At 41.0% G+C, this 27,366-nt stretch overlaps 1 protein-coding gene across 1 annotated transcript; it reads left to right on the forward strand.

Moving 5' to 3' along the window:
- Positions 1-8,671: 8,671 nt before the first annotated feature.
- Positions 8,672-21,292, forward strand: Arrdc3 (arrestin domain containing 3). The gene is made up of 8 exons (XM_036207145.1): positions 8,672-9,228; positions 12,717-12,798; positions 14,454-14,601; positions 15,442-15,544; positions 15,856-16,112; positions 16,373-16,535; positions 16,794-16,948; positions 18,718-21,292. Exons 1-8 carry the CDS (start codon positions 8,949-8,951, stop codon positions 18,772-18,774), a joined length of 1,245 nt encoding a protein of 414 aa, XP_036063038.1. The 5' UTR covers positions 8,672-8,948; the 3' UTR covers positions 18,775-21,292.
- Positions 21,293-27,366: the final 6,074 nt, after the last annotated feature.

Consider the following 27,366-nt stretch of genomic DNA (forward strand, 5'->3'; position numbering starts at 1 on the left):
TCTCATTGGTTGTAAGCCCAACCACATGACCTCCTCGTTACTGCCTGTCTGTACAGATCTCCAGGTCTTCTATGGTTGGTATTGAGACTAAAGACGTGTGTCACCACGCTGGCTGTATCCTTGAACACACAGAGATCTGCCAAGCTCTGCCTCCCAAGTGCTGGGATTAAAGGCATGCACCACCACTACCCAGCTTCTGCTCTGGCTTGCTCTGACCCAAGGCAACTTTATTAACATACAAATAAAATCACATTTCAATACAAATAGAATATCACTATATTTCCCCTTTTCTATTTCAATAAAAAGAAAAAAAGGAAAAAAGTTATAACTAAAATGTCTAGGCCATTTGTATTTGACAAATTCAGAGAAAATAATTCCATTATCTATCCTATTTTTGTAAGTCCAAAATGTACCCGATTCACTTTCTATCCTAACTTAATTACTAACGGAACTGTCTTATAACGTCTTTCAAATTTATACACTTACAGCTCTTAGTGAGTTTTTCTGAAATCCTTGACAAAGAAAATTATAACTATAACTAACTGATCTTCAACTCCCACAGAGACCCAAGAAGGAAATAATACTACCTAATAAAAAATAAAAACAGGAACTGCATGCAAGCAGCTTCCAAAAAAAAAAAAAAAAAAATGTGAGTTGACAGAAACAGCCAGCTGCCTGGACAGTCACCTGAGGTTTCTCCACAGTGTTGGGGCATCATCTTCAGCCTACAGGCTTAGCATATCTGACAGACTCTTTTGTGAACTAGGATGTATACAAGGTCAACAGTTTGACCTCACATTTGGTGAGAGCAGTCCATGTACCAGAAACACCTGAATTCCATTAGTGTCATGTCATGATTCAGGATTTTAAATTCTGGAAATTGTTGATTTTTTTTAATTCAGCTGTCCATTTTTCTTGGCTGTGTATATGTGGCTTCATCTCAGCAACCTGTTCTTTTCCACATCCCTCTATTAAATGCCAGTCTACTATTGAGAGGGGTGAGCTTAGGTATTCTTCAAGAATAACTTTCATCTGCTATTCCATTGCACATCAGAAGCCATTGGCCCACTCCCTGTTCAGCTGCCTTCGAAGAAAAGGGCATGGTACCTTTTACAGATTGCAAAGGCCACTCACTTCAGGGATGGTGCCATATTGTCCTGGCTTCAGAAGATGCCTTCTGTTAAAGCCACAACCACACTTGTTTGGGCAAGAATCGGTAGTCCTTTGTTTCATGTCCTGTCTGTCCTGTTTGTCAGCAGTTGATTTGAGGATACTTTCTTGTCCAGTGGTTAACTTTTGCCACAGTGAAAGTTAACTCCATATGCAGTTTCTTCAATGCCCATATTTTCTCTGAAGTAGATTGGTACTGCCAGGAGCCGTCATGTCTCATAGTCATAGCAAAAAAGAAAAATTATTAAATTATTAAAACATTTTAAATGCCATATTCTGTAGATCTCTGAAGGGTTTGAAGATGACCTGTCTATCTAAAATATATCTGTTTGATCTTGAAAACACACCTAATATGACTACAAGTTCAATCATAATGTCTAACCACTAATTTTCATTTCTATATATCCTAATAGTTGGTAATACTAACATTCAAGGATTAGCAAATGGCATTACATTGTCAAATGAACGGTATAAATACAATATCTCGAACAAAATTAGAAATACATGTATGGTATATTCTAACAATCTCAATCTCAATAATAATAATTTGTATACAATATAAAATAATCCAATTGAATGTAAAGTAATTAAATCTAGTAATTGTCTTTTTTTTTTTTTAAACAAGCACCTTTTGCCTAGCCCTTTTCCTAACCCTTAACAACAACTTGTAACCAACCCTCCTAAACAATGAAAACTATCCCAGACCCAATACCCATAAAAAGACCGAAAAACCACCCACCCCACACCACCCCTTTGGGAATGTGGGCGTCGAATTCTTAAAATTGCTTCCTGCTGGGTATGGACGAAGTTATCTTTATTCTGAAAAGAAAAATTTTGGGTTAATTGACAAATCCTAGGAAAGATAACTATATTCTTTGTTATCCATAATGCCAAAGTTCAGGGTTTATCTCAAGTCCTTATTCAAGTAGTCTTTGAAACTGGATCATCTCAGCTAGCCATCTCAGAATTGCTCTAAGCACTTTGTAGTCCAAAGCTGATCTGTAGATGATGTTTGTCAGCTTAGTGATATTGTTTTCCACGTGGAATTGTCGTTGTGGGGCCCCATCTTCTTCCTGGAGATTTCAGTTGAAGTTAGGCCTGGCCATGATTTCCTGCAGAAAACTGAAAAGAGACTCGAACACAAAGACATGTATAGGCAGCTAATCGAAGTCTTTTCTCTAGAATTAATTAGTACTCTATATGACCATTATTATCTTAAAGTTTAAAATATATATATATATATATAGTAAATTTTGATATAAAATTCATACTTTAAGAAAAGTTTAAAGAATTAGAATAGAATCAAAGAATTGAGATTAGTAATAGAACAGTCCCTTAAGTAATTTGGTTTTTCTCCTGTCCCATGTCAGAAGATGGCTCTTTCTTCTGGTATGATACAGGGAGTTTGAATTTTCCTTTTAACAACATGCTTGAGTTTAAAGAAGAAGAGAGCCATTCTCCAACTCCAAAGTCAGCTTTAAATTTTAATTGAACTGGGACTATAAGAAGACCAATAGTGTTAATTTTTTTTTTTTAGAGAGAAGAGCAGAAACAAACATTTAGGAAGATTTATGAAATTTTGTAGATGATATACCAATAGGCCATTTTACTCTTTTTCCTGGGACAGATGATTTGTCCTTTTTCTTCAGTTGTCTCATTTGTCCAGTGTTCTTCAGATTCCTTAGCCTTCATTCTCCTAAAAGCTACCCAACCACCCAACTACACAGCAAGCCTCAGAGTAAGAGGTTTAAAAAAAGGCCCAGAGGCAAAAGATAGATGAGATAATTTAAGAAAAGCTGGCAAGAAACAAGCCAAGCTAAGGCCAGGCATTTGTAATTAAATTTGTCTGATTTATTTGGGAACTTGGTGATGGACACCAAGAAAGCAAAAACAACCAACAACCAACCATCATTAATCCTTAAGTTTTTAAACGGAATTGGACACGGCACTACAGCAAGGATATCACGATGCACCATCCACTTTTTAAATAACGATGGTTTGAACTTATTTTTAATTCATCAGTCTCATGTGGTTCTTTGTGGTTAGCTAGAAAATCTTCCCATAAAATTCTACAATCTTACTGGGAAAGTTTGTTTAAAGATAGCATGCTTTAAACATTTATAGAGCCGAAGGAGGGCGGGTGGGGAGTGCAGCAATGTCTTCTGGACAGGATGCAGCTACTGAACTCAGGAACTCACTGCAGCTATGTGTTACCTGCAGGAGACCTAGCCAGCCAGAATTCCGATGTAGATGGGACCGGGGCTTTGCAGCTCCATCCCTTCCTGGGGAGATGGCAGGGGACAGCTGTGGGAGGAAGAAGAATCATTCTTTGTGTCCCACAGATAAGTGGATAGCCGACTTGTGTGTTTCCAAAGTCCACAATGATAAAGCATGAAAAGTGTCCCACTCTCTGAAGTAAAGCACGTGCATGGCTGTGGAGGTCAGGTTAACCCCACACAGGAATTTCTGCTGCATCTTCTCTCCAGTGGGATATGCTGGTTTACAAAGTTGATATGGGAATTAAAAGGTTTATATTACAAAAGTAATCAATATAAACTCAGTTGCCAATTATGCATGAGAATTCACTAGGCCATAGATGAAATGTGCTATTTCCCAACTTGAACTACCATCTGTTTCCTGGCCCTAAAATAAAAGGTCACTTGAAAACTTTTGAAAGTAGCACATCCTCAAGCAACTTTTAAACTTAAATTGCCTCATCTTCCAGCTTTCTCCAGGCAGATACTTTCTTGTTTGTTTTTAATCAGAACTATTCAAGTAAAATTCTCCCCAAGGGGAACAAGAGCAGCGTGAAACCGGAGCTGATTGCAGGGTGAGTGGTAATCTCCTTTTACAAAAGTTCAATTACAGTAAATAAAGGTGGGTAACAATGAAAGGAACACTGGCCTGAGACTGGGAACCCTCCCTAAGCATAGTGGAAGGTCCAACCTTGCCTGGCTTGTTAAATCATTTGTTTGTTTGTTTGTTTGTTTTTGTTTTTTGAGGCAGAGTTTCTCTGTGTAGTTTTGGTGCCTGTCCTGGAGCTCGTTCTGTAGACCAGGCTGGCCTTGAACTCACGGAGATCTGCCTGGCTCTGCTTCCAGAGTGCTGGGATTAAAGGCCTGCCGCCCGGCTAAATCATTTATAAAACCCCATTATCAACAGAGAACAATGTAGGTGATTGGAAGGGTAATACTCCCTTTATACAAATTTTCAGTCTGCAAAATGTGAATTTGCTATACAAAACTAGGAACTAATGCCTCCTGGTGAGTTTTGCATTTAAATTACAGTATCTCTAAGAATATATGATTTCTTTCATCTCAAATACAATATTGTGCCAGGTAAAAAGTCCCAAAGTAGGCAGGGCCTGAGACTGGAAATCCAGCCTCTTCTGAGGTTCAGCTGGAGATCATGACTCTGAGGACAGTCTGAGCTCCAGTGTGCAGTCCTTCTCAAAAACAGCAAACTAGCAAAAGAAAAGAGGGGGAGGAAGGGAGAGAAGGCAAAGCAGTTCACAAAAGGAAAGAAGGGTTTCCAAACCAGATGCCACTGGAGCCCCCAGAATAAACTTTAGAGACTCTATGTGACAGCACCTCCCCTCGGCTGTCTCCCCTCCGCTTAGGAGGCAGAGCTCTTCAGCACACACATGCAACTTTCCTGGGCTCTCTGTGCAGAGCAGAACGGTGGGTACGTTTGTTTTAGTGAAGAAATCAAATGAACAAAGTAAATGGCATTCTGATAACACAAGCCACACCAGCTTTTCAGTAAGAAAATCAGAATAATACAGAACTGAATAATCACAAAATCCACAACATCTTCAAATTTATATTTCATATGGATAATGTACTAATTAACTCAAATACATGAAATAAATCTTCTCATTTTGCTAATACTCTTGAAAACCTTCCTTCTGGTTCAGTCCGAGATACACACTTAAAATCCAGAATCAACACTAAAGAAGACAAACCTTAGTTTTGTCAGCCCCCGCCAAGGGCTAAGATTAAACATGGGTTTGGACTTTTCTTTAGGAAGCAAATGTTCCTAGTAGTATGGTTGTTCTCACACCAAAACACCAAAAGTCTCAGTTAAAATTGGTATTTTATGTGTTTATGTGAGCACACTGAATAAAATCTAAAACGATCTTCAGACACAGCAGTATTTTTGTCATAGCCAGATTTGGACAGTTCTTAAGATTTGAATTCAAATGTTTTATACACCAAGGCAAAATTTCAATTCAGAAATCCGTGGAAGAACTGTAACGAAAAGAGATTGTTGCTTACGTCCTGAAGAAAGTACGCAAGGGTCACTGGGGTCAGTCCGGGGCATTTTATGCACCTCTTCCAACTGAGTCAACTGGAGGGCTCAGAAGAGGGCCAAGAGCCAGGGCAGGGGAGACATGAGACAGCACAGGAATCAGATTAAGCTACACATTGGCAACAACAAGCCAAGTCCACAGGGGCAGGGGATGTGCTTGACAGCCCCTGAAAATTAGCAGAGGAGTAGGAGGAGAAAGCATCTGAGATGTAGGCTGGTTGCAGCGCTTGCCGCTGGATGAAGAGGAATAGCTGAAATCTAAACCAAAATACAGCGCTGGCCCAGCGAAGCAGCTGAGAAGCCACAATCCAGCGCCTCCACCGGCCTAGCCCGGAGAGGAGCACACCACAGTCCTGCACCTCACAGGCCTAGCCAGGAGAGGAGCACACCACAGTCCAGCGCCTCCACCGGCCTAGCCAGGAGAGGAGCACACCACAGTCCTGCACCTCACAGGCCTAGCCAGGAGAGGAGCACACCACAGTCCTGCACCTCACAGGCCTAGCCAGGAGAGGAGCACACCACAGTCCTGCACCTCACAGGCCTAGCCAGGAGAGGAGCACACCACAGTCCTGCACCTCACAGGCCTAGCCAGGAGAGGAGCACACCACAGTCCTGCACCTCACAGGCCTAGCCAGGAGAGGAGCACACCACAGTCCTGCACCTCACAGGCCTAGCCAGGAGAGGAGCACACCACAGTCCTGCACCTCACAGGCCTAGCCAGGAGAGGAGCACACCACAGTCCTGCACCTCACAGGCCTAGCCAGGAGAGGAGCACACCACAGTCCTGCACCTCACAGGCCTAGCCAGGAGAGGAGCACACCACAGTCCTGCACCTCACAGGCCTAGCCAGGAGACGGTCTGAGTCTGCAAATGGAAAGCTACTAAAGTCAGAAGAAATACCATTTAGAACTTGGTCTCAGCATAATGTTTCTTTTAGAAATGAAAATACAAACAAGTATTTAGAGGTACCAGAATTTTTTTTTTTTGGTTTGAATAAATTAGAAGGGAAAAAGAAATGAATCAAGTATATTTGTTTAGACACTTGAGGAACAGTTTCTGACAAAAATCTAAGATGGAAAGATGAAAGGCTGAAAGATGGAGCATAGGTAAAAGTGACGGGGGGCGGGGGTAAGGTTGTAGTCATTTGCCCACTAATCACTAATATGATTAGAAAAATATCAAAATAAATGCAAGGATGCAGAAGATCTCAGGGGCATCAAATGAAAGAACAAACTCTACAGAGATGTGAGTGATTGATTGCTCTGCAAACTACAAATAATACCAAGGTCTTTTCTCATTAAATGCAATTCTCATGTACTTAAATATTGATTCCAAAACTTTCAGAAATGTGTTATATTCAAACTGGAGAGATTTTACCAAAACCTCATCACCCACCAGGCTTCAGTTTGATAAAGAAATGACGTACGGAGGGCTGGAGAGCTGACTCAAGAGTAAGGAGTGTTGGTTGCTCGTCCAGAGGACCGGAGCTCAGTTCGCAGCACCCACATGACCAGGTTAACAACTATGGCCTTCCAGGGAATCCCAGGCCACCTCATCTTCTGGCTTTCACAGGTAACTGCGTATACATCACGCTCTCACAAAGATAAACATACATACCCATAGGTAAATAAAATATTTAAAAATAATTTATGTAGTCATTGTGTCTACTTTGAACTCCACTCCATGCTCTATCTTACTTGAATGCCGAAGCCCACCTCATACAGAGCAAACTTGACATTCCAACTGTTACCACTAGGGGGAGAAAAGCACCAGCAGTATTTGTTACCAACGGCTAACCCAAGGGTCGGGTACTTTACCTGGATTATCCACCAGGTGTCAACCGAGAGACGAAAGTTGATTTTTTTCCCCAATTTACACAAATGCATAATTTTATGCACGACAAGCTAAACTCTTCAGATAAATGGCTTGCCCAGTAATTATTCCTGACATGAATACATTCTGTATTTTTTTTTTAGTTCAAGATGCTTGTCAACTAAAATCCAACTAATTTAGTGCTTTTTTAAATAAAGAAAACAGCAAAATGAATGCGTTTAGTTTGTTGTGATTCAACCTTCCCAGATTTGCTATGCAAAAGAATCTAAAGTGTTTAATGATGGACAAACTCCCCTACCCCCATTTTTTAGTTATGCATAATACAGACTTTTATTTTGCATAGTCCTGTTATAAGAAGTTGTGATGGTTGTTAATAATCTTAGTTTATGCCATCACCCTCTGAATCCTGGTGATGTTTAGAAGTCACTGCCTGTTTTAATCAAAGCATTCACAGGGGAGAAATGTCTTTGACATGTAGCGTGGCAATTAGCATGTTGAATTAAAAGTAAGGCTTCACAAAATTAAGCCTCACTCATTTATGTAACAAATCACACTTAAAAACCAAAACCACTGTATACACTTTCCTAGCTAAGTTTCAGTCTGTTGTAAACAAAGTCAGCTAAATCACTGTATTCAAGCTGCCTCTTGTGAGGTGGTAATTTGGGGTGTGAACTCTATTCTTACTTCTGTGGATACAGGAGTTGTAATCGTCGCGTCATTCCCTGCAAATGGAGCAGTAGGTGGTGTCTGGAAAAAGGACTTTTTCTCCCTTCGAGGAAGTGGTCAGGCCTACACACACAGACAAGTCGGTTGGGTCTGCTGCTGTAGGAGTCTGAGGAGGCGCCTGAAGACTAGGGCTGCCCGGGCGCATTGTTTTACGGTTCCCCAGGCCTGGGCTTAGTCCGCTGCCACCCAGCCTACAAAGTGCTGCTTGCTTTTGTTGTTTCTACCCAAGTCAACAATGCTTTCTTCTATGAACAATATTTGTCTGCTTTTTATTACGTTTTCTTTTGAAATTCATTAGCTTAGACTCGGCCACCAGCCGCTTGCCCAACCGGTTTCTCCCCTTCCCCCCAGGCTCGCACATCCTCGTCCGGGTGCGCGGCCGTGGCGCACGCTCTCCGGGCCTGGCGCCGCGGGCCCTCTCCCCGGCTCGCGGAGCGCGTGCAGGGCGGGGGCGGTCGGCCGGCCTGCCAATCGCAGCGGCCGGTGCACAGAAGCCGGCGGCGCCCGCTCCACGCCTCCTGTCCCGGGGGCGCGCGGCGAGCAGGCGCGCGCCGCGCGGGACGGAGCGCGCAGGGAGGCTGGCCGCCAGCCGCGGCGTGCGCCTGCGCACTGGGGTTGTTTTTCACAAAGCTGCTCTTAAACTGAGCTGGCAGCCTCCAGCCGCCCGTCTTTGTAAGGAGACCACTGAGACGAGCAGGAGCGTGGAGCAGCAGCTTCTCGGCTGCCCTGACTTTTGAAGAAATCTCAATGAACTATTTGTAGACAATCACTGATCCGGCCTGCAAGATTTTTTTTTTCTTTGCAAGGCAAAGACACTGATCAGTGTTAAGTGAAGATCACATCTTATATGCGATCTTGACTTTTTTTTTTTGGTCTTACATTATATTTTTATAGATTTTGTTATAATCATGGTGCTGGGAAAGGTGAAGAGTTTGACAATAAGCTTTGACTGTCTTAATGACAGCAATGTCCCCGTGTATTCTAGCGGGGACACTGTCTCAGGAAGGGTGAATTTAGAAGTTACGGGGGAAATCAGAGTAAAATCTCTTAAAATTCATGCAAGAGGACATGCGAAAGTACGCTGGACCGAATCTAGAAACGCCGGCTCCAATACTGCCTATACTCAGAACTACACTGAAGAAGTAGAGTATTTCAACCATAAAGACATCCTAATTGGGCACGAAAGAGGTAAGTTTTCATATTAGTCTTCTTTGAATGAGCACTTTAATCTCATTTAATGCAGGTCTAGTGGGCAGTTTGATAAAGGTTTAGAAGATGTAGTTTCTCCTTGACGTTCAAGCGTGGTGAGCCGTAATGCATGCAGGCGTCTGCAAAGTGGCTGCAAACTGCACTTACTACCTCTGTAACCAGCTTCATATCTGCCATTCGCACTTGGGATCCCTTTGCACCTTTATAAAGTGTTTAAATCTGACTCGGTCATTTTACCAATATTTTCACATTCGTTTGCAAAAGCTGCAGTCCAGTATTGCATTTCTCCCTTCATTTTATAATCTTAGATCCAAAAATGAGCTCCGGTAAAGAACCGTGGTGACATTTTAAGAAGGTTGCTAGATGTATCAGATTTTAATATTCACATGCAAACGACTTTAAAGACTTGATTATTGTTCTTTGATAAAGGGCTTCTGTGGCTTATTTTGACATATGGCATCAACACCCCACGTGTTTTTCCCCTATTTCTCCCAATTCCTTTTAAAATGTACACCAAGCATCATTTATTTTTTAAAGGATAAATCTAATCATCATGCAAACTATTAAGTCAGTTTTAAAAGCCATTCGGGGTCAGTAATTTTCTTCTCGAGCATCGTGTCTAACTTTGGAACGTGGATTCAATGAAACCTATGGCAGACAGATGGAATTGTAAAGTATATGGCACATCGGATTTGGTTTTTTGGTACAAGAGGAAGATAAAGGCATTGTCAAAGGGAGAAGGGGTCCTGAAATTGGCAATCTGTTGTTTAAGTGGTTACAATGTAGAAATATAGGCGACTCCAAGCTTGTTTTTCTAAGTTTCCACCCTTTGTTAGAAGCGGTTCAATCCTGTTTCGGACCAGTTCTGGGGGATGGTGAGGAGGGGCGCTTGTTCTGCTCTCCGCAGATTGGTTACACGCGTCAGGTGGTGGCGATGACTTAATTCCTAGTCCAAGAAGAATATAATGTTAAAGCTGGTTATGTAATTTGTGTTTCTCTTTTCTAATGCAGTATTTTAGTGCAAATACTGGCGATTTTTCAGATAGAGGCATACCTTCATTTTTTTTCTTTTTTTAAATATCTAAAACGTACATCCTGGGGAGATGTTAATTGAAACTAAGGCAAATGAGAAATGGAGGATGCTTTAAGTTACACAGGATTGCATCTTTTTTTTTTTTTATATGAAGGTGAAATCAATTCCTAGGATTTACGCAGCTACACCAAGGTATTCTGCATCCTGAAATGGTTCCCTGCTTAACCTTCCCCGGCGTCCACACTGATAGGGCATAGAATACCTAATGACAGTGCTCTTGTTTGAAGAAAAAAAAAAAGACACATGAATTTTGCGTTTGAACCTGCTTGGACGTTGCAGCCTTTAACAAAATGCGAGAGAAGAGACAAAGGCTTTTCCTCGAGGAGTTGAGACCTGTAGTGGGGGAAGTGGACCGAGTTCGGGGGCAAACGCTGCGCCCGCTGCAGCACGATTTCACGGTTAAGGAGACTACCTGCACCCTGCGAGTGCCGGCCGGCCGGGCTCCGCGTGGACGAGCTCCGGAGGCTGGGAGAGTTTCAATGACTTCCAACTGGGAGCTCTCAAACTAGCCTGGTAGCTGAGCGCCCGCCCCGGGCGCCCGGCGATAGGCGGAGCCGGGTTTGTTAGCCTGTTGCTAAGGCGATGCCAGGCCTTGATTGGCTTTGGGCACGGACGGGTGGGGCGAGCGAGCCGGCTCGCGCCGGTTGGGGCGAGGCTTGGAACCGGCGTGAGCCGGTAAAGGTCCCTCCAGGCCGGGCGCCGGGGTCGCCCGCAGGTGCCGCGGCGAGGGTTGAGCCATCGCCCGGGAACGGCATGCAGGAGGTCCGGCCGCGGGGGCCGTCCCCGCCGGGGACCCGTGTGACCCGGGGGGACGGGCGGGGGAGAGCGCGCCGGCCTCGCCCATTGTTCCCGGGGCCCTCGCGTCCCCGCCGCCGCCGCCCCACTTCCCCCCCCTCGCTGGAACAGCCTAGGTGTCAGGGTGGCCAGAGCCAGATCGAACCGGTCACCGGCTGGGGCGTGGAAAGCGGAAGCGCGGCGCGCCGCGGCCCCGCCCCCCGGGGCCCAGCCGACTCGGCTGCGCGGGCGCGAGCGCCGCGCGACGTATGCCGTATGTATAGCGGGGCGCGCGGCGGCGGCGGCGGCGGCGCGCGCGGGCGGGCCGGCTGGGATCTGCTCAGCGCCGGTTTAGGCCGGTCCTCTCCTGCTCCAGTCTAGTTCTTGATTGACAGCCAGGCACTTGTTTACCACGGCGCGGAGGCCGCCGCTCGCCTTCAATGAGACTGCTGAGCTGGCACAAAAGGGAGCCCGGGAGGGAGGCGGGCGAAGTGGCGGCGCCCGGGCGGGGGGCGCGCGGGCAGGAGCCCCGGCTCCCCGGCACTGTCCGGGGGCTCCCCGGGAGGCGCGGGAAGCGGTGTCAGGCATCGGCGGCTCGCCGTGACGTGGGGATGAAAGTCAGGGGTTTTGTGCATTTTCAGTACTCGGGAGGAAAAGTGTAACGATACCGAGACCCCCTCCCGCCCCGCCGCTAATTAAAAAGGATTGCACACCAAGAAAAAGCAGGAGAGACGTTGGTGTATTACCTAGACACCAAAAGGACTTTTTGACTCCAAACCTTTTTCCCCCCCACATTATTTGTTAATTTTTTCATGACCTAATGAGTTGGAGCAAAAGAAATGGGTTGTGAGATGAAAGCTCCTTCCCCACCACCCACGCCCCTCGCAAGTGGAAACTGCCCAATTAGACTTCATTTCTTAAGGGTGTTGAACAAAATGTTTCTTTGTAAAAGGGCATCTTTTAAATTCAGTCCTTTGTAATTAAACTTCCAAAGGCTGGTTTTAGTTGCTGCTAAAACCAATTGAGTTTTGAATGTCCTCTAAGTGAATATTTTTAGCTTTCAGACTTTTAGTCACCTCTCCTCCCTTTTGACAGGGTGCCCTCTGGCTGGCCTTGAGTCCCAGGGGTCCTCTTACCTCTGCTTCCTCGGTGCAGCATGAATAGTAGCCTCAAGAAAGTGAATATTCACCAAAAGTGGCCATTAAAAAACGTTACTAACACCAACAGTTTTAAATATGACTTAAGTAGACAGTTGGTGAGCAAGATAACAGTGTGCTTTGATGCCTGAACCTTTTGTTGAATATCCTGTACTTGGTACAATTTTTTTTTTTTCCACTATTTGGATGTTTTTCCATTAAAAGTAAAACAATCTAAACAAACAAACAAACAAACAAAAAACAGCCTACAAAGTGTAAGTGTTCATCAGCCCCGTTTTGGGTTTTTATTTCAGCCAGAGCAAATAATGAAGTTGGGATTCGAACTCTGATCTGTAAGATGAAGGCAGGTGGCTTTGATCATTTGAACATCCTTAAATGAAGATTGTCACCTGAGAATGTACACATTTAATGACAAGATTTTTTTTTCTTTTTGTTCATTTTAGATGATGATAATTCCGAAGAAGGCTTCAACACTATTCATTCAGGAAGGCATGAATATGCATTTAGCTTCGAGCTTCCACAGACGTAAGTATTATGAGAAATAGAATTTTTTTGGACACTCTTAATTAAGCACAATCTTTTATAATTAGATACAGCATGTTGAAATACTTCAGCTTTTTTGTTTGTTTGTTTTTTGAAAAAAACCCTTTTCATTACAGAAACTTGGTCAAGGAAAATAATGTATTAAATAGAAGGAGCCGTTTTTAATCTAATGTGGCAGAACTACACAGAGCACACTCAGCTGTTAGTATTCCGCAGCAGTGTCTGAAGGATAAAACATTCATGTTTAATCCAGCACTGGTGAACCAGAGGGTGCTAATCAGAGATAGTAAGTTTTTGATCAGAGAGCTGATTATCATTTGCTTTATTAAAAGAGAGCACTGTTGAGTTTCATGGCCCACTGGATCAAAATTCAGTATTCTAGCTTTCTGCTAATGTGAATGATCAACATTAGGACGTAAATGAGACTCTCCTAACTCAAGGAGCGGCCCTGGTTTTTAGCTGCTGCGACTGGGGACATTACATAAGACATCATAACCTGGACTAAAAAGGAACTGTCTGTCAGAGCTACCTTAGTGGAAAGCTCGAAGTATAGTACATTCTTAGCATTTGAACAGATTGCTGGAAGAGAATATAAACTTTTTTGCATAATGCCTTTTAGCAGATACTAAAACATTTAAACTGGCACTGATTGATCTATAAAATAAACGTAGCTCATAACAGTTTATCAGGCCTTAAATGTATATAGTTCTGTGTTTACGAATTCTGCATTGAAATTCTACAGTTTGTAAAATACTGGTACTTCTACCAGTTTAATCTGGCCCTCTGCCTGCTAAGTAACAGCACGTTTCTCTAATGGGCCAAACTGCTTGTTAAAACCTACAGACAACTAACCTAAAATCTGGCCAGGTCCAGAAACAGTTCTGATTCTTCCGACATAGGCTAATGGGAATATTTTCCTTTTCAAGCCTTGGCAAGTGGGGAGTAGCCAAAGGAGGGTTAGAATATGGGTGCACTGGGTGTGAAAAACACCTTCTCCATTCCCCCCCCCCCCACCGGAGCTGAGGACCGAACCCAGGGCCTTGCGCTTGCTAGGCAAGCGCTCCACCACTGAGCTAAATCCCCAACCCCCGACCTTCTCCATTTCTATGAATTTGTGAAACAGGAAATTGTGAGACTATTCTAGGTGTTTTCTGTACTATACTTAATTAGTTGCTATAAAAAGAGCTTCTAATTCCTAGCTAACAAAAGTGGGACAGTATAGGGATTTTTTTTCTGAGTGCTTGGCTGGGGTCTAGGATTTTTAGGTAGAAATGGTAAGGCCATTCTTAACTTTATTTCTAAATTAAATTTTTTACCTTTTCAAGAATGGTTCCTTTAACTTTCTTGATTTTGCCACCAACATTAAAAGTAGACTCGTTTTAGTTTAAAGGGATTGTATTCTTCTGGCATTAAACAAAATTTCTGTAACATTTAACTCTTACCATTATTTAAAAATAAAAGGTCTTTCCCAGTGACTTATCCCTTTTGGAAAGTTTTAAGAAATTATACATGTGGTGCCTCATTGGTCCACAGACAGCACGACGTGGGGATGTCTTTAATACATGTGCCTCATAGACAGTACAACATGGTAACGTGTTCATTCTGATCTACTGTTGAATTTTTTATATTTTGCACAGACCACTTGCTACCTCATTCGAAGGCCGGCACGGTAGTGTGCGTTATTGGGTGAAGGCTGAATTGCATAGGCCTTGGCTTCTGCCAGTAAAATTAAAGAAGGAATTTACGGTCTTTGAGCACATAGATATCAACACTCCTTCATTACTGGTAAGAAATGACTGGCTTCTTCATTTCTTTCTGACATGTGAATACATAAAGAATAGCAACGTAATCTATGCCATCCGATAGCTTTAATAAAGCATTTTTATTGAATTCCATTAAAAACCTATTTTAAAATACAGTAAAAGTAGAGCACACAAGCGAATGAATGATGTGCTATTTTTCACACTGTGCTAGGTAAATTTAAAAGCCCAGTATGTGATAGGAAGTATCTTTTATGCAGAACACAGCAATAACAAGGTCTGGTCCCTAAATGGCTTTTGCTGACAAACAATACTCATCATTTAAAACACTGCCTTAAATCTCTTACTTGAAACTGCTACAGTCTAAACTTTGAACCACACTGCATTATTCCAATTAGAGATAGGCGTCAAATGATAGGGATTCGTCATTTCATGGGGGAAAAGTTAATTTCTTTTTCAGATTTGGCTTCAAAAACCGATTTGGCTTAAACAAATGATAACATCTTTAAAGCAAATAAAAATGTGTTTTACATTTTACTAACATTTTTTACACTTTCAAAATATGTTGCCATTTGGAATTACAACCAAGTTTAGGACAATTTATGTAGGATTTGAAAAGGGTTTTTTTTTTTTTATTTGATTAATTTTTATTATTGTACACAATGGTCTAAAAGTCTGCTTAGGAATAGGGTATTAAGCCTTTTTTTTTTTTTTCCTTTATTGAATAGAGGTTTAAAGACAGAAGTTTGATATAATTTAAAAACCATCTGTTAGGGGGAACAAAATAGATTCTCTTAGTTGATTTTTTAAAACATTGTGGCATTTTTGAGTTCATACATTCATTTTTCTTCTCTGTTTCGTACAGTCACCCCAAGCAGGCACAAAAGACAAGACGCTCTGTTGCTGGTTCTGCACCTCAGGCCCGATATCCTTAAGTGCCAAAATCGAGAGGAAGGGCTACACCCCAGGTATGTAGGAGGCTGGCGCCCGCAAAAAGAGTCATCTTTACTAAGCGTTTTGTATGAACTTACGGCATTGTTACCAGTATAAACACTCAGCATTCCTTAGTAAAGCCGTGTAAGTTGTACATACTCATTTTCTTTCCTGTGTATGGTCAGTGAGTGAGTAGCTGGTCATTTTGATGACAGTCACTAGTTACCTTGCCTACTTCTAGGATAGCTTTTCCTCCATGGAGTTAGCTGAGCTTCAGAATTCTACACTTGATAATGGGTGTTGGCTTCTTTGTTTTCTAATTGTGAATAATTATTTCCCTCTCCAGGTGAATCGATACAGATCTTTGCTGAGATTGAGAACTGCTCTTCCCGGATGGTAGTGCCAAAGGCAGCCATTTACCAAACACAGGCTTTCTATGCCAAAGGGAAGATGAAGGAAGTAAAGCAGCTTGTGGCAAACTTACGTGGGGAGTCCCTGTCGTCCGGGAAGACAGAGACATGGAATGGCAAGCTACTAAAAATCCCGCCAGTTTCCCCCTCCATCCTTGACTGTAGTATAATCCGTGTGGAGTACTCGCTCATGGTAGGTGTTACTGTAAGAAGTTCTTGTGACTTTCATCTTGAACCTGTGGGGTTCGAATTTTCTCCAGCTTTGGTGGAGTGTAGATATGTGTAGGAAACACTACATTGTGATTATTTTGCCTCACATAAACCTAGGGCATTGCACATAAAAGAGAAATGTTCTAGAAACTAACAGGGATCCCAGCTAATATCAAAATTAAGTTGTGTTTTTTAAAAAAATTCTACTTAAAATGCTGACTCCCGCTTCTGCTTACTTTTTAGGTATATGTGGATATTCCTGGAGCTATGGATTTATTTCTTAATTTGCCCCTCGTCATCGGTACCATTCCTCTCCATCCATTTGGTAGCAGAACCTCAAGTGTAAGCAGTCAGTGTAGCATGAACATGAACTGGCTTGGTTTATCCCTTCCTGAAAGACCTGAAGGTAATTGATAATACATGTACTCTGTTATTATTAAGACTTTTGTTTTGTTTTTCGTATTTACAACCCTAGTTAAATTTTTATCTTTCTGTAGTTAGCATATATGACCTTAATATTAAGTTTTGTTGTATGTCTCCCTTGTTTTAATCACCAAACAAATAATTATTCTTTTACATGACATTTTTTTAATATCTACTATTCTGTGTATTTTGACATGCATAAGAACATGTTGTTCGAATTGCGTGTATCTTTTTCCTCCAGCACCACCCAGCTATGCAGAAGTAGTAACCGAGGAACAAAGACGAAATAATCTGGCACCAGGGAGTGCCTGTGACGACTTTGAGAGAGCGCTTCAGGGACCACTGTTTGCATATATCCAGGAGTTCCGGTTCTTGCCTCCACCTCTTTATTCAGAGGTAAGCACCAAGTCAAATGTGCTGGGTCTCCTAGGAAACAGCACTTGTAGGCATTGAAAAAGATACAGACTTAAAAGATAGTTGCTTCTTGGTTATCCTGATAAGAAAAAATTTAGAATAACATTTTTAAAAGTTATGATTGTCAGATCTTCTGACTTTGACACAGAAGTAAGATTTCATTCAGGAAATAAGATCAGTTGAATCATTAGCATTTTTGGATGAATGACTTTATTTTTAAGTGTCAGTAGAAAACCTGGTATTTGATGAGCATAATTAAGTGGCTAGAATTTATATCACTCATAATCTTTTTCTAATCTACTTCTTGCATATTTTAACATTCTTCGTCATAGGAGAAAAAAGAATATTCCCAAATAGTTTCTTACACAGCATTCTTATACTGCTAGATTATTATGCCCCACATATTGACGACACTCAGTCATGTGAATAAGATGGATGCTTGCATTGGATGATAAGCTCACAAGCTGGTGAGAAAAATTAACTTAGAAGCGAACTCCAGTGTCAGCAGTGTAGAAAACGCCATTCAACAAACCATTTGTTCGGCCTTAGGAATCTGAAGGGCTTCTCTGAGAAAGTGATTATTAAGCTAATTTTAAAAACTGAGTAGCCCCTGCACAGGTGGGCCAGGCCAGGCCAGAAGAGCAGCCCAGCTGCAGGACAAGAAAGGGCTGCCTCAGCAGGGCTTTTTAGCATGACCCAAGCCAACAGTGTACATTCTTATAGGACCTTCACCTTGGCCTTGATACTGAAGTAACTCTAAATCAAGAGACTTTCCAGTATTTTACAGTGGGAGTCTATACTTTCTCATACTCATTAGACATGAAGGAATTCGTTTGTACTTTGAAACCAATTGTGGTGATGTCATAACTGGACAATACCTTCTCTAATGTGATCATGTAGAATCTTCATTGGTTATCAGGTATTCAGAATCTGTTCTGTCAAATTTTCGATTAGATATTTTTCCTGTCTTATTATGGTTCATAAAAATATGTGTTAGATACCGAAAATGTTCCACCATTTCTCACAAATTTTATTATTGTATTTTTATTCTGACATTTCTTACTTTGCTTCTGGCTTACTTTGACTGTTCATAGCTTTTAAGGGGAACATTTGAAAAGAATGAATATATATCATTCACTTTTATCTAATTTGTCTTAAATTCTGTACATTTGAAGGTAAATAAAAGAATTTAAAAATTGTACAACCCTAAATAGCACTGGAATATGACTTAACTAAATGGTAATTGGATTTTTTCTTCAAAAATGTGCACTTGGCATAAAATTTTTGAGGCATTATGGGTTGTCTGACATTTGAAGTGAAGAAGAGATCTTTGAGCCATCTTCACAGGACACTTGGGAACCTCGTTCATAGAGATGCAGTGAGGCTTTAGGACCAGAACAGAATCTACTTCACAGAGGATGTATGCTTTAATAACTGAGTTGAAGTGTCTCAATTTGAGTGAAAACGCCCTTTCTTAAAAAATTTTCTTAGCAACTTTTGTGAAACTGAACTACTCATGCTTAACCCTTTCATTCCCACATAGCACTTGAGATGGAAAGAATAACAGGGTATCATTTGCTAAGAAGTTACATACATGCTCTGATCATATTGGTTACCTTTGCTGACTAGTTACATACATGCTCTGGTTATATTGGTTACCTTTGCTGACTAGTTCTCAAAAGCAGTCATATGTTGCATTCTTCCTACACCTTACCAAGTTAACTTTGTAAATTTTATCTTGTCTCTACTAGATTGATCCAAATCCTGATCAGTCATCTGAGGATAGACCATCCTGCCCTTCTCGTTGAAAGAAGAACACTTGGTTGAATCAAGTTGATCTGGGTTCCAAACTGTATCTCTTCCGGCTGAGGACAGAGAAGTATCTTGGAGACACGTTTTTCAGAGGAAGTGGAATTGCTTTTGCCCAGAAAATGGCAAATACGTGAAACCACCAGTGATCATGCTTTAGAATCTACAGCAGCATTCTGGGGCTGCTCCAACATGCTTGAAGATCTAAGCTTTCTCCTGTAAAACTACACATGCTAAGAGCAGTCTTCTTAGCCTGTGGTCATATGTGTCAAGACACCATTGCAAAGAAGGACATGGTCCTTCTGGTTTGAAAATTTGCACATGCTCAATGCTTACATTGTGCAGTTCAATGTCACTACAGCTTTTTTTTTTTCATTTATGCCAGACTCTTGATACTTACAAAACTTGTTTGTGGTCAGCACAACAAGGAGCAAAAGAAAGCTTTGAAAAACTCTTACATGGAAAAAAAACGCACTGACAGTTTGTGGGTTTTTGTTGTTTTTTGTTTTGTTTGTTTAAGTTAATGTAGCCTGGACTCTACCTGCGTATGCACATGCTCAGAATTGTCCTACTAGGCTGACCATGTATCACCTCTTCAGCTTGGATCCTATTGTGGATTTATTTACAAACATCAAATGCCTTCAAGCCAATCCTTTTGCTGTACGTTTTGCAGCCTACTGTAGTAGATGCGCAACAGATATGTGGGGGAAAACAAGGAGAGGAAGCTAATGAGAGACGAAGACTGTGTACCTAGGCTCCTTGAGACTGTTGCCGTCTACTATTGACAGCAAAGCAGCATTTTGTTACTGACTGCCTAAAATCACTTAATCTCAGGTGAATGCATCACTTGCCAAACTGTCGGAATGCTATTTGTGTTTTTGTTGCACTGTTACGTTGTTGTTGTTGTCGTTGGTGTTGTTGTTGGTGTTGTCGTCTGATTGGCTTTTTGGAGAGGGAAATTCAGAAATGGGACATACACAAAACTGATAACCCACCCACATCCCCTTTTTATCATTACATGTGAGAAGAAACTAGAGCTAAGAGTGAAGAAAGACAGTAGGGCAGGCACCAGCAAAGAGTTCAGGGCTGTTGCTCTTAAAAACTATTTTTATTATTTAAAAGTAAATGGAAGTTGTCCAGTCACCAGGGAAGGGAAGGGAAAATGCATTTATTTTTATACAGAGTTACTTAATTACCTCCAAAACACATATGTTTGGAAATCAGTTTTGCTGATACAGAGTACTTTATTAAGCCAGAATGTGTATGTCAGTTATGATTGGAGAAGCTTGATTTATACATTTGCTCAAGTTTAAGAGAATAAAATTCCAAATTTGTTCCCAAAGTGTCTAACTTAGTATTTACCAATACTAGAATGTTTGCTGGGATAAATAGCTTTCATTTGTCCTTGTGTGTGTTATTTTTTCTCTCTGAAGAGGTCTCTCAACTTTGAATACGTATAGATAGAATAACACCTCAGTACCAGCATTCATGAAAACGTTTAAAACTGCACCTTCCCAAGTATAAAGTGTAGTGATTTTTCTTTTTTTAGGAGTTTACTTCTGTTTTTAATGACACCAGCATCTCTGATATTGCAACATATGTGTGAAATGGACGTTACATCCATCTACCTTGCCACCTAACCCACAGTTAATAAAGTGACTGAAAATTATGGTAACTCTGGCTTGGTGCTTGACCTGCTTAAATACTGTCTTAAAGCTTCATACAAAATAGGCTTTTCCATAAGTGGCCTTTAAGAAAACATGGAAGACAATTCATGTTTGAAATAATGCTGACAGGGTGAAGAAAACCCACTGTAAAAAGGAATCGCGTTTTAAGTGATTCGGTTAAAGGGTTTGTGCTCCCGTAGCAAACTAATACTAGATAATAAGGAAATGGGGGTGAATTATTTTTTTATTGTTAAAACCATTTTGTGAATGTCCCCCTCAGAAGAAGCTCATGGGATATTTGGCATAAAGGGCATTTGGTGGTTTTGTTTTCCTTTGGGAGGGATTGTCTGATAACACCTCTTACTCTTCCTGTTATGTCTAACTAGGGAACAATTGTTGATGTGCATGGCATCGGGACACTCACTACCGTATTTTACAAAATACTGCATAAGCAAGAATGACCAATATGACAAAAATTGGCACTGGGTGGCAAAATTCTTGTAAGACTTGGTAAAAATAAAGTTTTATTTTTACCATTAAATATTTCTTTACTCATTTAGAGGCATTACATTTTTCTAAATATTGGTCAGTTCCTGACATACATGTGAGGTCACAGTTGCACTCTAGTATTCAAGATAGCTTCCTAATTTTTTGTTTAGGAAAAGTAAAATCCAAAATGTTCGCGAAACAAAGTGCAATATTAAATGTTTGCTTTATAGATTATACTCTATGGCTGTTTATTAATCTCTCTTTTTTATTTGGTGCTGAATATGTCCTTGTAGGCTCTGTTTTAAGAAAACTATGTGGAAAATGATTTAATTTTTCCTGTTGCTCTTCCTTGTGGAAAATAAAAGTGTTTTTTTTTTCTTTTTTGTATAATTGTTTGGCAGTTTATTGGAAATTGGTTGTATTAATTAATGATGCACCAGTCAAACACTTTTAACATTACAGTTAAATTCTTAGATCATTCTGAATGGTTTGTTTCTAAATGCATACTAATGGAAATTACTGAGAACTTAAAAAATGTGAATTTCAATCTTAATACTGAACCAAATGTCAGGCAGTTTTGTATTTAGATGCCACTTTCCCCCACCTATGACATGCCCTAGTCCTAACATTAAAAGAGGACATGAGAAGTTAGGTTGAAAACAACAGTTTTCCACGTTTGAAAAACAGCAGGAGATAGTCTTAAAAATAGGTATGACCATCATAGCGATTGGCAACCTTCAAAATCCTTTTGAAGTCAGGCTTAATTTTTATTGTTCATTGCTTACACGTGTATGTAAGGATCATCTATGTGCCTTCAAATAGGATTCCCACATTACCAGGAGACATTCATACATTTGTATGCAATTATAATATGTTTTAGAGATTGGCAGCACTGTCTGTCAGCTTTTACCTAATATGATTAAGACATGAATCTGAGAGGAGGAAAGGAATTTCTCAGTTCTGTGGCTGGACCAGGCACTGAACAAGATGCTCAAGTTGATTTTCTCTTCCAGAAACAATAATGGTTACTTACACAAAATGCTCACCCTTGAAGGCATGAATTTGTCCATTTTTAAGGAAGTAATGCTGTGAAATTGGCATTGGAGTACATTGAAACTAAAGTGTGTTACACAGCATCATGAGCTCTCTTAACTGTCAAGCTGCTCTGAATTTATTGAATTTATACTGACATTGTTATATTTATCAGGATTTTTTATTTGTGGGAAAGAAATTCAGTAAAACAATGTATTAACTAGTAATCCCAGGAATGATCTGTAACCTCACGGACTAGCTCAGGAACTGTAAGCAGGCCCTCAGCTAAACGCTGTCTTTCTTAGAGTTGCCTTAGTCATACTGTGCACCTGCAATCCCAGTTCTTAGAGATAATCCCAGGGTCCCAGTCAGCAAGTCTAGCCAGATTAGCAAGCTCCAGGTTCAGTGAGAGACCCAATGTCCAAAAATAAGGTAGAAGTTACAGGTGTGGACATCTGGCCTGGTACATGTGCCCCCACAAGCATCAACTCACATGTGTACATATATGCATATACTACACACAAGTGTGGTTTTTTTGACTACATATATGAATGCATTGTGCATAGAGATCAAAAGCATACCGGATCCCCTGGTGCTGGAGTTACAGGTGGTTGTAAACCATCATGTGGGTGCTGAAAACAGAACTCAGGTGATCTGTACGAGCGGCAAGTGCTCTAAGCCACTGAGCCATCTCTCCAGCACCCCCACACTCCCACACGTGACAATTTTTAAAAAGCAAGTTTATTTTTATTTTTGAGGAAGACTAAGCGGTGTTTTTGCCCAGGGGAAAGAGAAGCAAGGATATACAGCAAATAAGTGAACAGGCGAAGTGTCAGGGCATAGACCTGAATGTCCCCATAGCTGCTGTGTGTGGATGCTGAAGCAACAATGTGGAAAAACAAGCCTTGGGGAAGTAAGCCAGCTGTGATTTGGAGTGTCTCTTATCCCTGGGGCCTCCATGTGGTTCCCTCCGTCCTGTTGTCGAAGAGAAGAGACTCTTCCCTGCAGCTCTAATGTTTTCCCTTACGGCCGTGGGCTCCACACTGAAACCATGAACCATGGTTAGAGGACTTGACTAGTACACATGAAGCCCTGGGCTCCCAAACACCACATTAAAACAAAACAAAACAAAACAAAACAAAACAAATGATGTGGTGGCAAACACGGTGTAATCTCAGCACTTGGAGATGGAGGCAACACATCTTTTTTGAGGATTCAATTCAACTTATCACCCCCTTCTCTCCTTGATAACACAATAGTGTGTAGTTTACATAGGGAAAAATTAACTATAATAAATGCACTGTTATACCTCATCCTACAGAACAAACTCAGTCCTGAACTGTGAAGTCAGAAGCTTAAAGGAAGCTTGTCCTACAGCATCTTTTTCCTTGCAGTGCATACTCAGCCAAAAATGTCAGTGCCAGCCATAATCTTTGAGATTCATGTTGTTGTAAAATATATAAAGGTTTAAATGCTGCAGCTTAAAATTGTCACAAATTAATTTCACTCTAGGAAATAGCTTGAGCTTGGATTAGGCCACTTTCTTATTTGAAATAGTAGAATCCTGGCATGTTCTTTTAAAGTTAGCCACAATCTTATCTAGTAAAGGCCATGTTTGGGGAAGTATATGTTGCTAGGAACCGGTGACCTTCAGCCTAGTCTTCCTCTGCAAGCCAATCACAAAGAACACAGCAGTAACTTCCTGGATGTCACTCGTATCACTAAAAGTGAAAGTTTTCCACAACTTCTAAGTAACAGTCAGGAGCAACCCTTCACTTACAATGCCACAAATGGGATTTGCAGCTAGTTTGGTTATTTATACATGACAAACCTTGCTTAAGGTGACAGAATGCCCAACTTAGGCACAAAGATGTGTGTTTTTACCTGGCAGTGGCAGTTCTAGCATGCAGTCTTAAAGCTAAAATGTGTGTGTGTGTGTGTGTGTGTGTGTGTGTGTGTGTGTGTGTATGTATGTGTGTGTCTAAAACCTCCAGTGACTTCTAATGCTCTACAGAACAATAAAATTACTAAAACTGACAACATTTCAAATAACACATATTGGTGAAATTATTAAGGCCACTCCATGTAGTTAAAAAGGGAGGTTTATTTTGTGGGGTAACTTACAAATGAAGGGGTAGGTTGCAGGGTCTGGCAAAGGTATAGCACAGTCAGGCAGTGTTCTCTGGAGAACTCTGCTCGGTCTACCTCCAGCGTCCAGCGTCCCCGAACCAAGAGAGCGACCTCCTCCTGATCCTCGGTCTTCGGCTCCCTCCTCTGCCCCGCCTTGTGGGCATGATCATTACTGAAGCCTCAATGGGGGTTGGAACTTCTAGGCCAATGCTGGGATGGCTATCCACTACATCTCCCCCTTTTGTCTAAATAAGAAAGTTCTAACCTAATACAAGACTATATACAAAGAGATGGTTATCAAATATTGTCCAGGAGTAATGAGGGACAATGACTTAGATAAGTTGGAATTACAATAAGTGCAAACAATATCAAGCAAAAAACACATAGTAAAATCCAGGGAAGTCTAGGGCATGGGTAGGTGGCATGTTACAAGGATCATTCCAAAAGGTGTACTATCCTAAAGAACCTGAGTCTAATACTTAATATATTCTATCTAAGATATTATATATGTGTAGTTAGAGTTTTCCTGCCTGGCCCAGAGTCAGGACAAATCTCTCTTACCCGCCAGTCCCACAGTTGCTCAGACCCAACCAAGAAAGCACACAGAAACTTACATTGTTTAGAAACTGTATGTCCGTGGCAGGCTTCTTGTTATCTGCTTCTTCTATCTTAAATTAACCCATTTCTGTTAGTCTATACTTTGCCACATGGCTTGTGGCTTACCAGTGTCTTTACATGTTGCTTTTCATGGCGGTGGCTGGCGGAGTCTCTCTCCAGCCTTTTACTTCCCAGAATTCTCTTCTCTCTTGTCCCGCCTATCCTTCCTGCCTGGCCACTGGCCAATCAGAACTTTCTTTACACAGAGCGATATCCACAGCATAAACCAGAGGCTGTGGCTTTGTTCCAGATTAAGATACATTAGGTTTGACCAGCCAAGACCACCTGAAAGGTCTCCAATGACACAATGGCCCAGATGATCCGACATCCAGAATGGTTTCAAGGCAACTGGCTCAGAGGTTCATCCTAATGGAAAACTCCAACAACAAACACAAACTTTTGATTCTAGCACTCAGGAGGCAGAGGAAGACAGATCTCTATGAGTTTGAAGCCAGCCTGGTCTACATAGAACAGCTAGGGCTATATAGAGAGAGCTTGTCTCAAACAAAACAAACTAATAGGATCTTGAATGCTCCTAACACAAATAAATGGCCACGATCCAAATAATAGATATATAAATTACCTTGACCTCATAACTCTATACATGTACTGAAATGTGCACTGTAACCCATAATGTACTTAACTGTTATGTGTTATAACATAGAATATATAATATGTATAACTATTAATACATTTCTAGGACATGACACATTTGGATTGATAAAATTTATGCAGGAAACATTCATTCACACACATAAAGAACATTTGGGTCTCAGTTGGAAAAAGACTCAGAAGAAGGACATTTCTGAAAAGTTGTTAGTTCTCCAGAGTGACTACAAAGCCACCTGCCTGCTTTATGTTGAAGATACTGTGTCTCAGGCTTGCATGAAAGGAGGTAGGAGTGGGAGGCTGGAGCCAGACAGAGGTAAATCGCAATTTTCTTCAAAAAAAGAGCAGCTGTTTATCTCTTCATGTTCACATTATTTACTTAGATGTGATATTTGAGTATTAACATTAGGTTCTGTCAAGAAGAAATAGGTAGCCTGGGGTGATTTCACATGGAATAAATGCTTTAACGGGAAAGTGAAGAGACCTAAAACAGTCTGATAGGAACCCCCTTTATTTCATAGTGAAATTTGTTCCGCCAAATAATGTTGACTCAGCTTTAATGGAATACAATGTAATAGAGTTTTGTTAGCATTCTATTCCTCTTTGACAGCTAGCTTTATTGATTCAAGAAAGGGAAATAAAATTGCTTCAGTTGAAGGAAAATTAACTCCTTCCATTCTCCAAGGATCCATTCTTTTTTCATATACTGATGAGCTAGCCAAACAGAACTCAAAAAGCTCTGATCAGGGAGTGATCTAGAGTATGTATTTCTTATGTAGGGAAAATTGTATTTCTCTTTTTCTTAATCTCTAAACTTCTAAGTCCTTATAGAGTGACTTGATTTTGTGTTTTAAATTTTTAAGGAGAAACTATGATCAACAAAGGCTGAGTAACTGCCTTAAATGCCACACTTGTCAAATTAAAAGTGATTAAGACCCAGAATTCTCAGAATTTGAAGTTCTTGTATTTTAATGTAACCCAACATATGTTGTTAACTGGTTCTGACCCATGGTTTGACCCAAGTCTTCCTTTATTAAGGAAGCCCCAATATCATAAAATTCATTGGTGTACAATTTAATTCCACAAGAAATAAGCACCACAAAGGTAAATACTGATAGTCAAAGAAGAGATCGGCGTGGAAGATCTTGAAATCTTTAGGCTCTGAGCTCCTAAAGAAGAGTCAAGTGGGCAAGGATATTTAAAGGGGACCACTGCACGTTGTCCATACAGAAGTCTCTCCGTTCAGACCAACAGCAGCAGCTTTTGACAAAGAAGGAAAGGTCAGTGAGAGCTGACCTGCCAAGGGGAGGAGAGGCCATGGTTGACCCAAGAGTGGACCTGAGTCCAAGGAGAAAAGTAGGTCATAGAGCAGTGCGTGCCCAGGCTCACTGCCCACTGGAAATGTCTGTGTAAATATACCTGGATGCACTGACAGTCAGATGATGAGACTGAGAACTAAGCCAATTAACCCCTTCCTCTGCCGGAAGAACCCCAGTTCATTATTCCTTCAAGTGTAGGAAAAACACAGTGTGTTCAAAGCACTCATTTCAATGCAAGGGAAAATTGTATTAACTCCAAAACATGCCTGACATATACTGGGCTTTTCAGAGTATGAACATGCATTCGGTAGCATTCATTTGGTAGTAAAGGCAGCCAACACACATAGATTAGAGCATGAACATAGTACCTACCCTGAGGAAGTCAGAAGTCTCCATTATTTCATTTTCAATAGTTCCACACAGTCATGCAACTGTTGATGACAAGATCCTTCATGGTGAAGTAATGGCTGTTCAGTGCTTTCCTTCCACACATCTGTCTTTCATATTTTCTCAGGAAGAATCTCTATTTCTTCAGCCTCAAGTTTCAAACCTATCATGATTCAAACAACCATTATCTCTGACTTTTCTCTTTTTTAATTTATAATTTAATCTATAATCTATAACCTTATAAATAATTTATTTGTTAAACATTGTAGTTTCTCAAAACAATTTTAACTCTTTATCTTTC

The sequence above is a fragment of the Onychomys torridus genome, chromosome 15, assembly GCF_903995425.1.
Source record: "Onychomys torridus chromosome 15, mOncTor1.1, whole genome shotgun sequence".
NCBI lineage: Eukaryota > Metazoa > Chordata > Mammalia > Rodentia > Cricetidae > Onychomys > Onychomys torridus.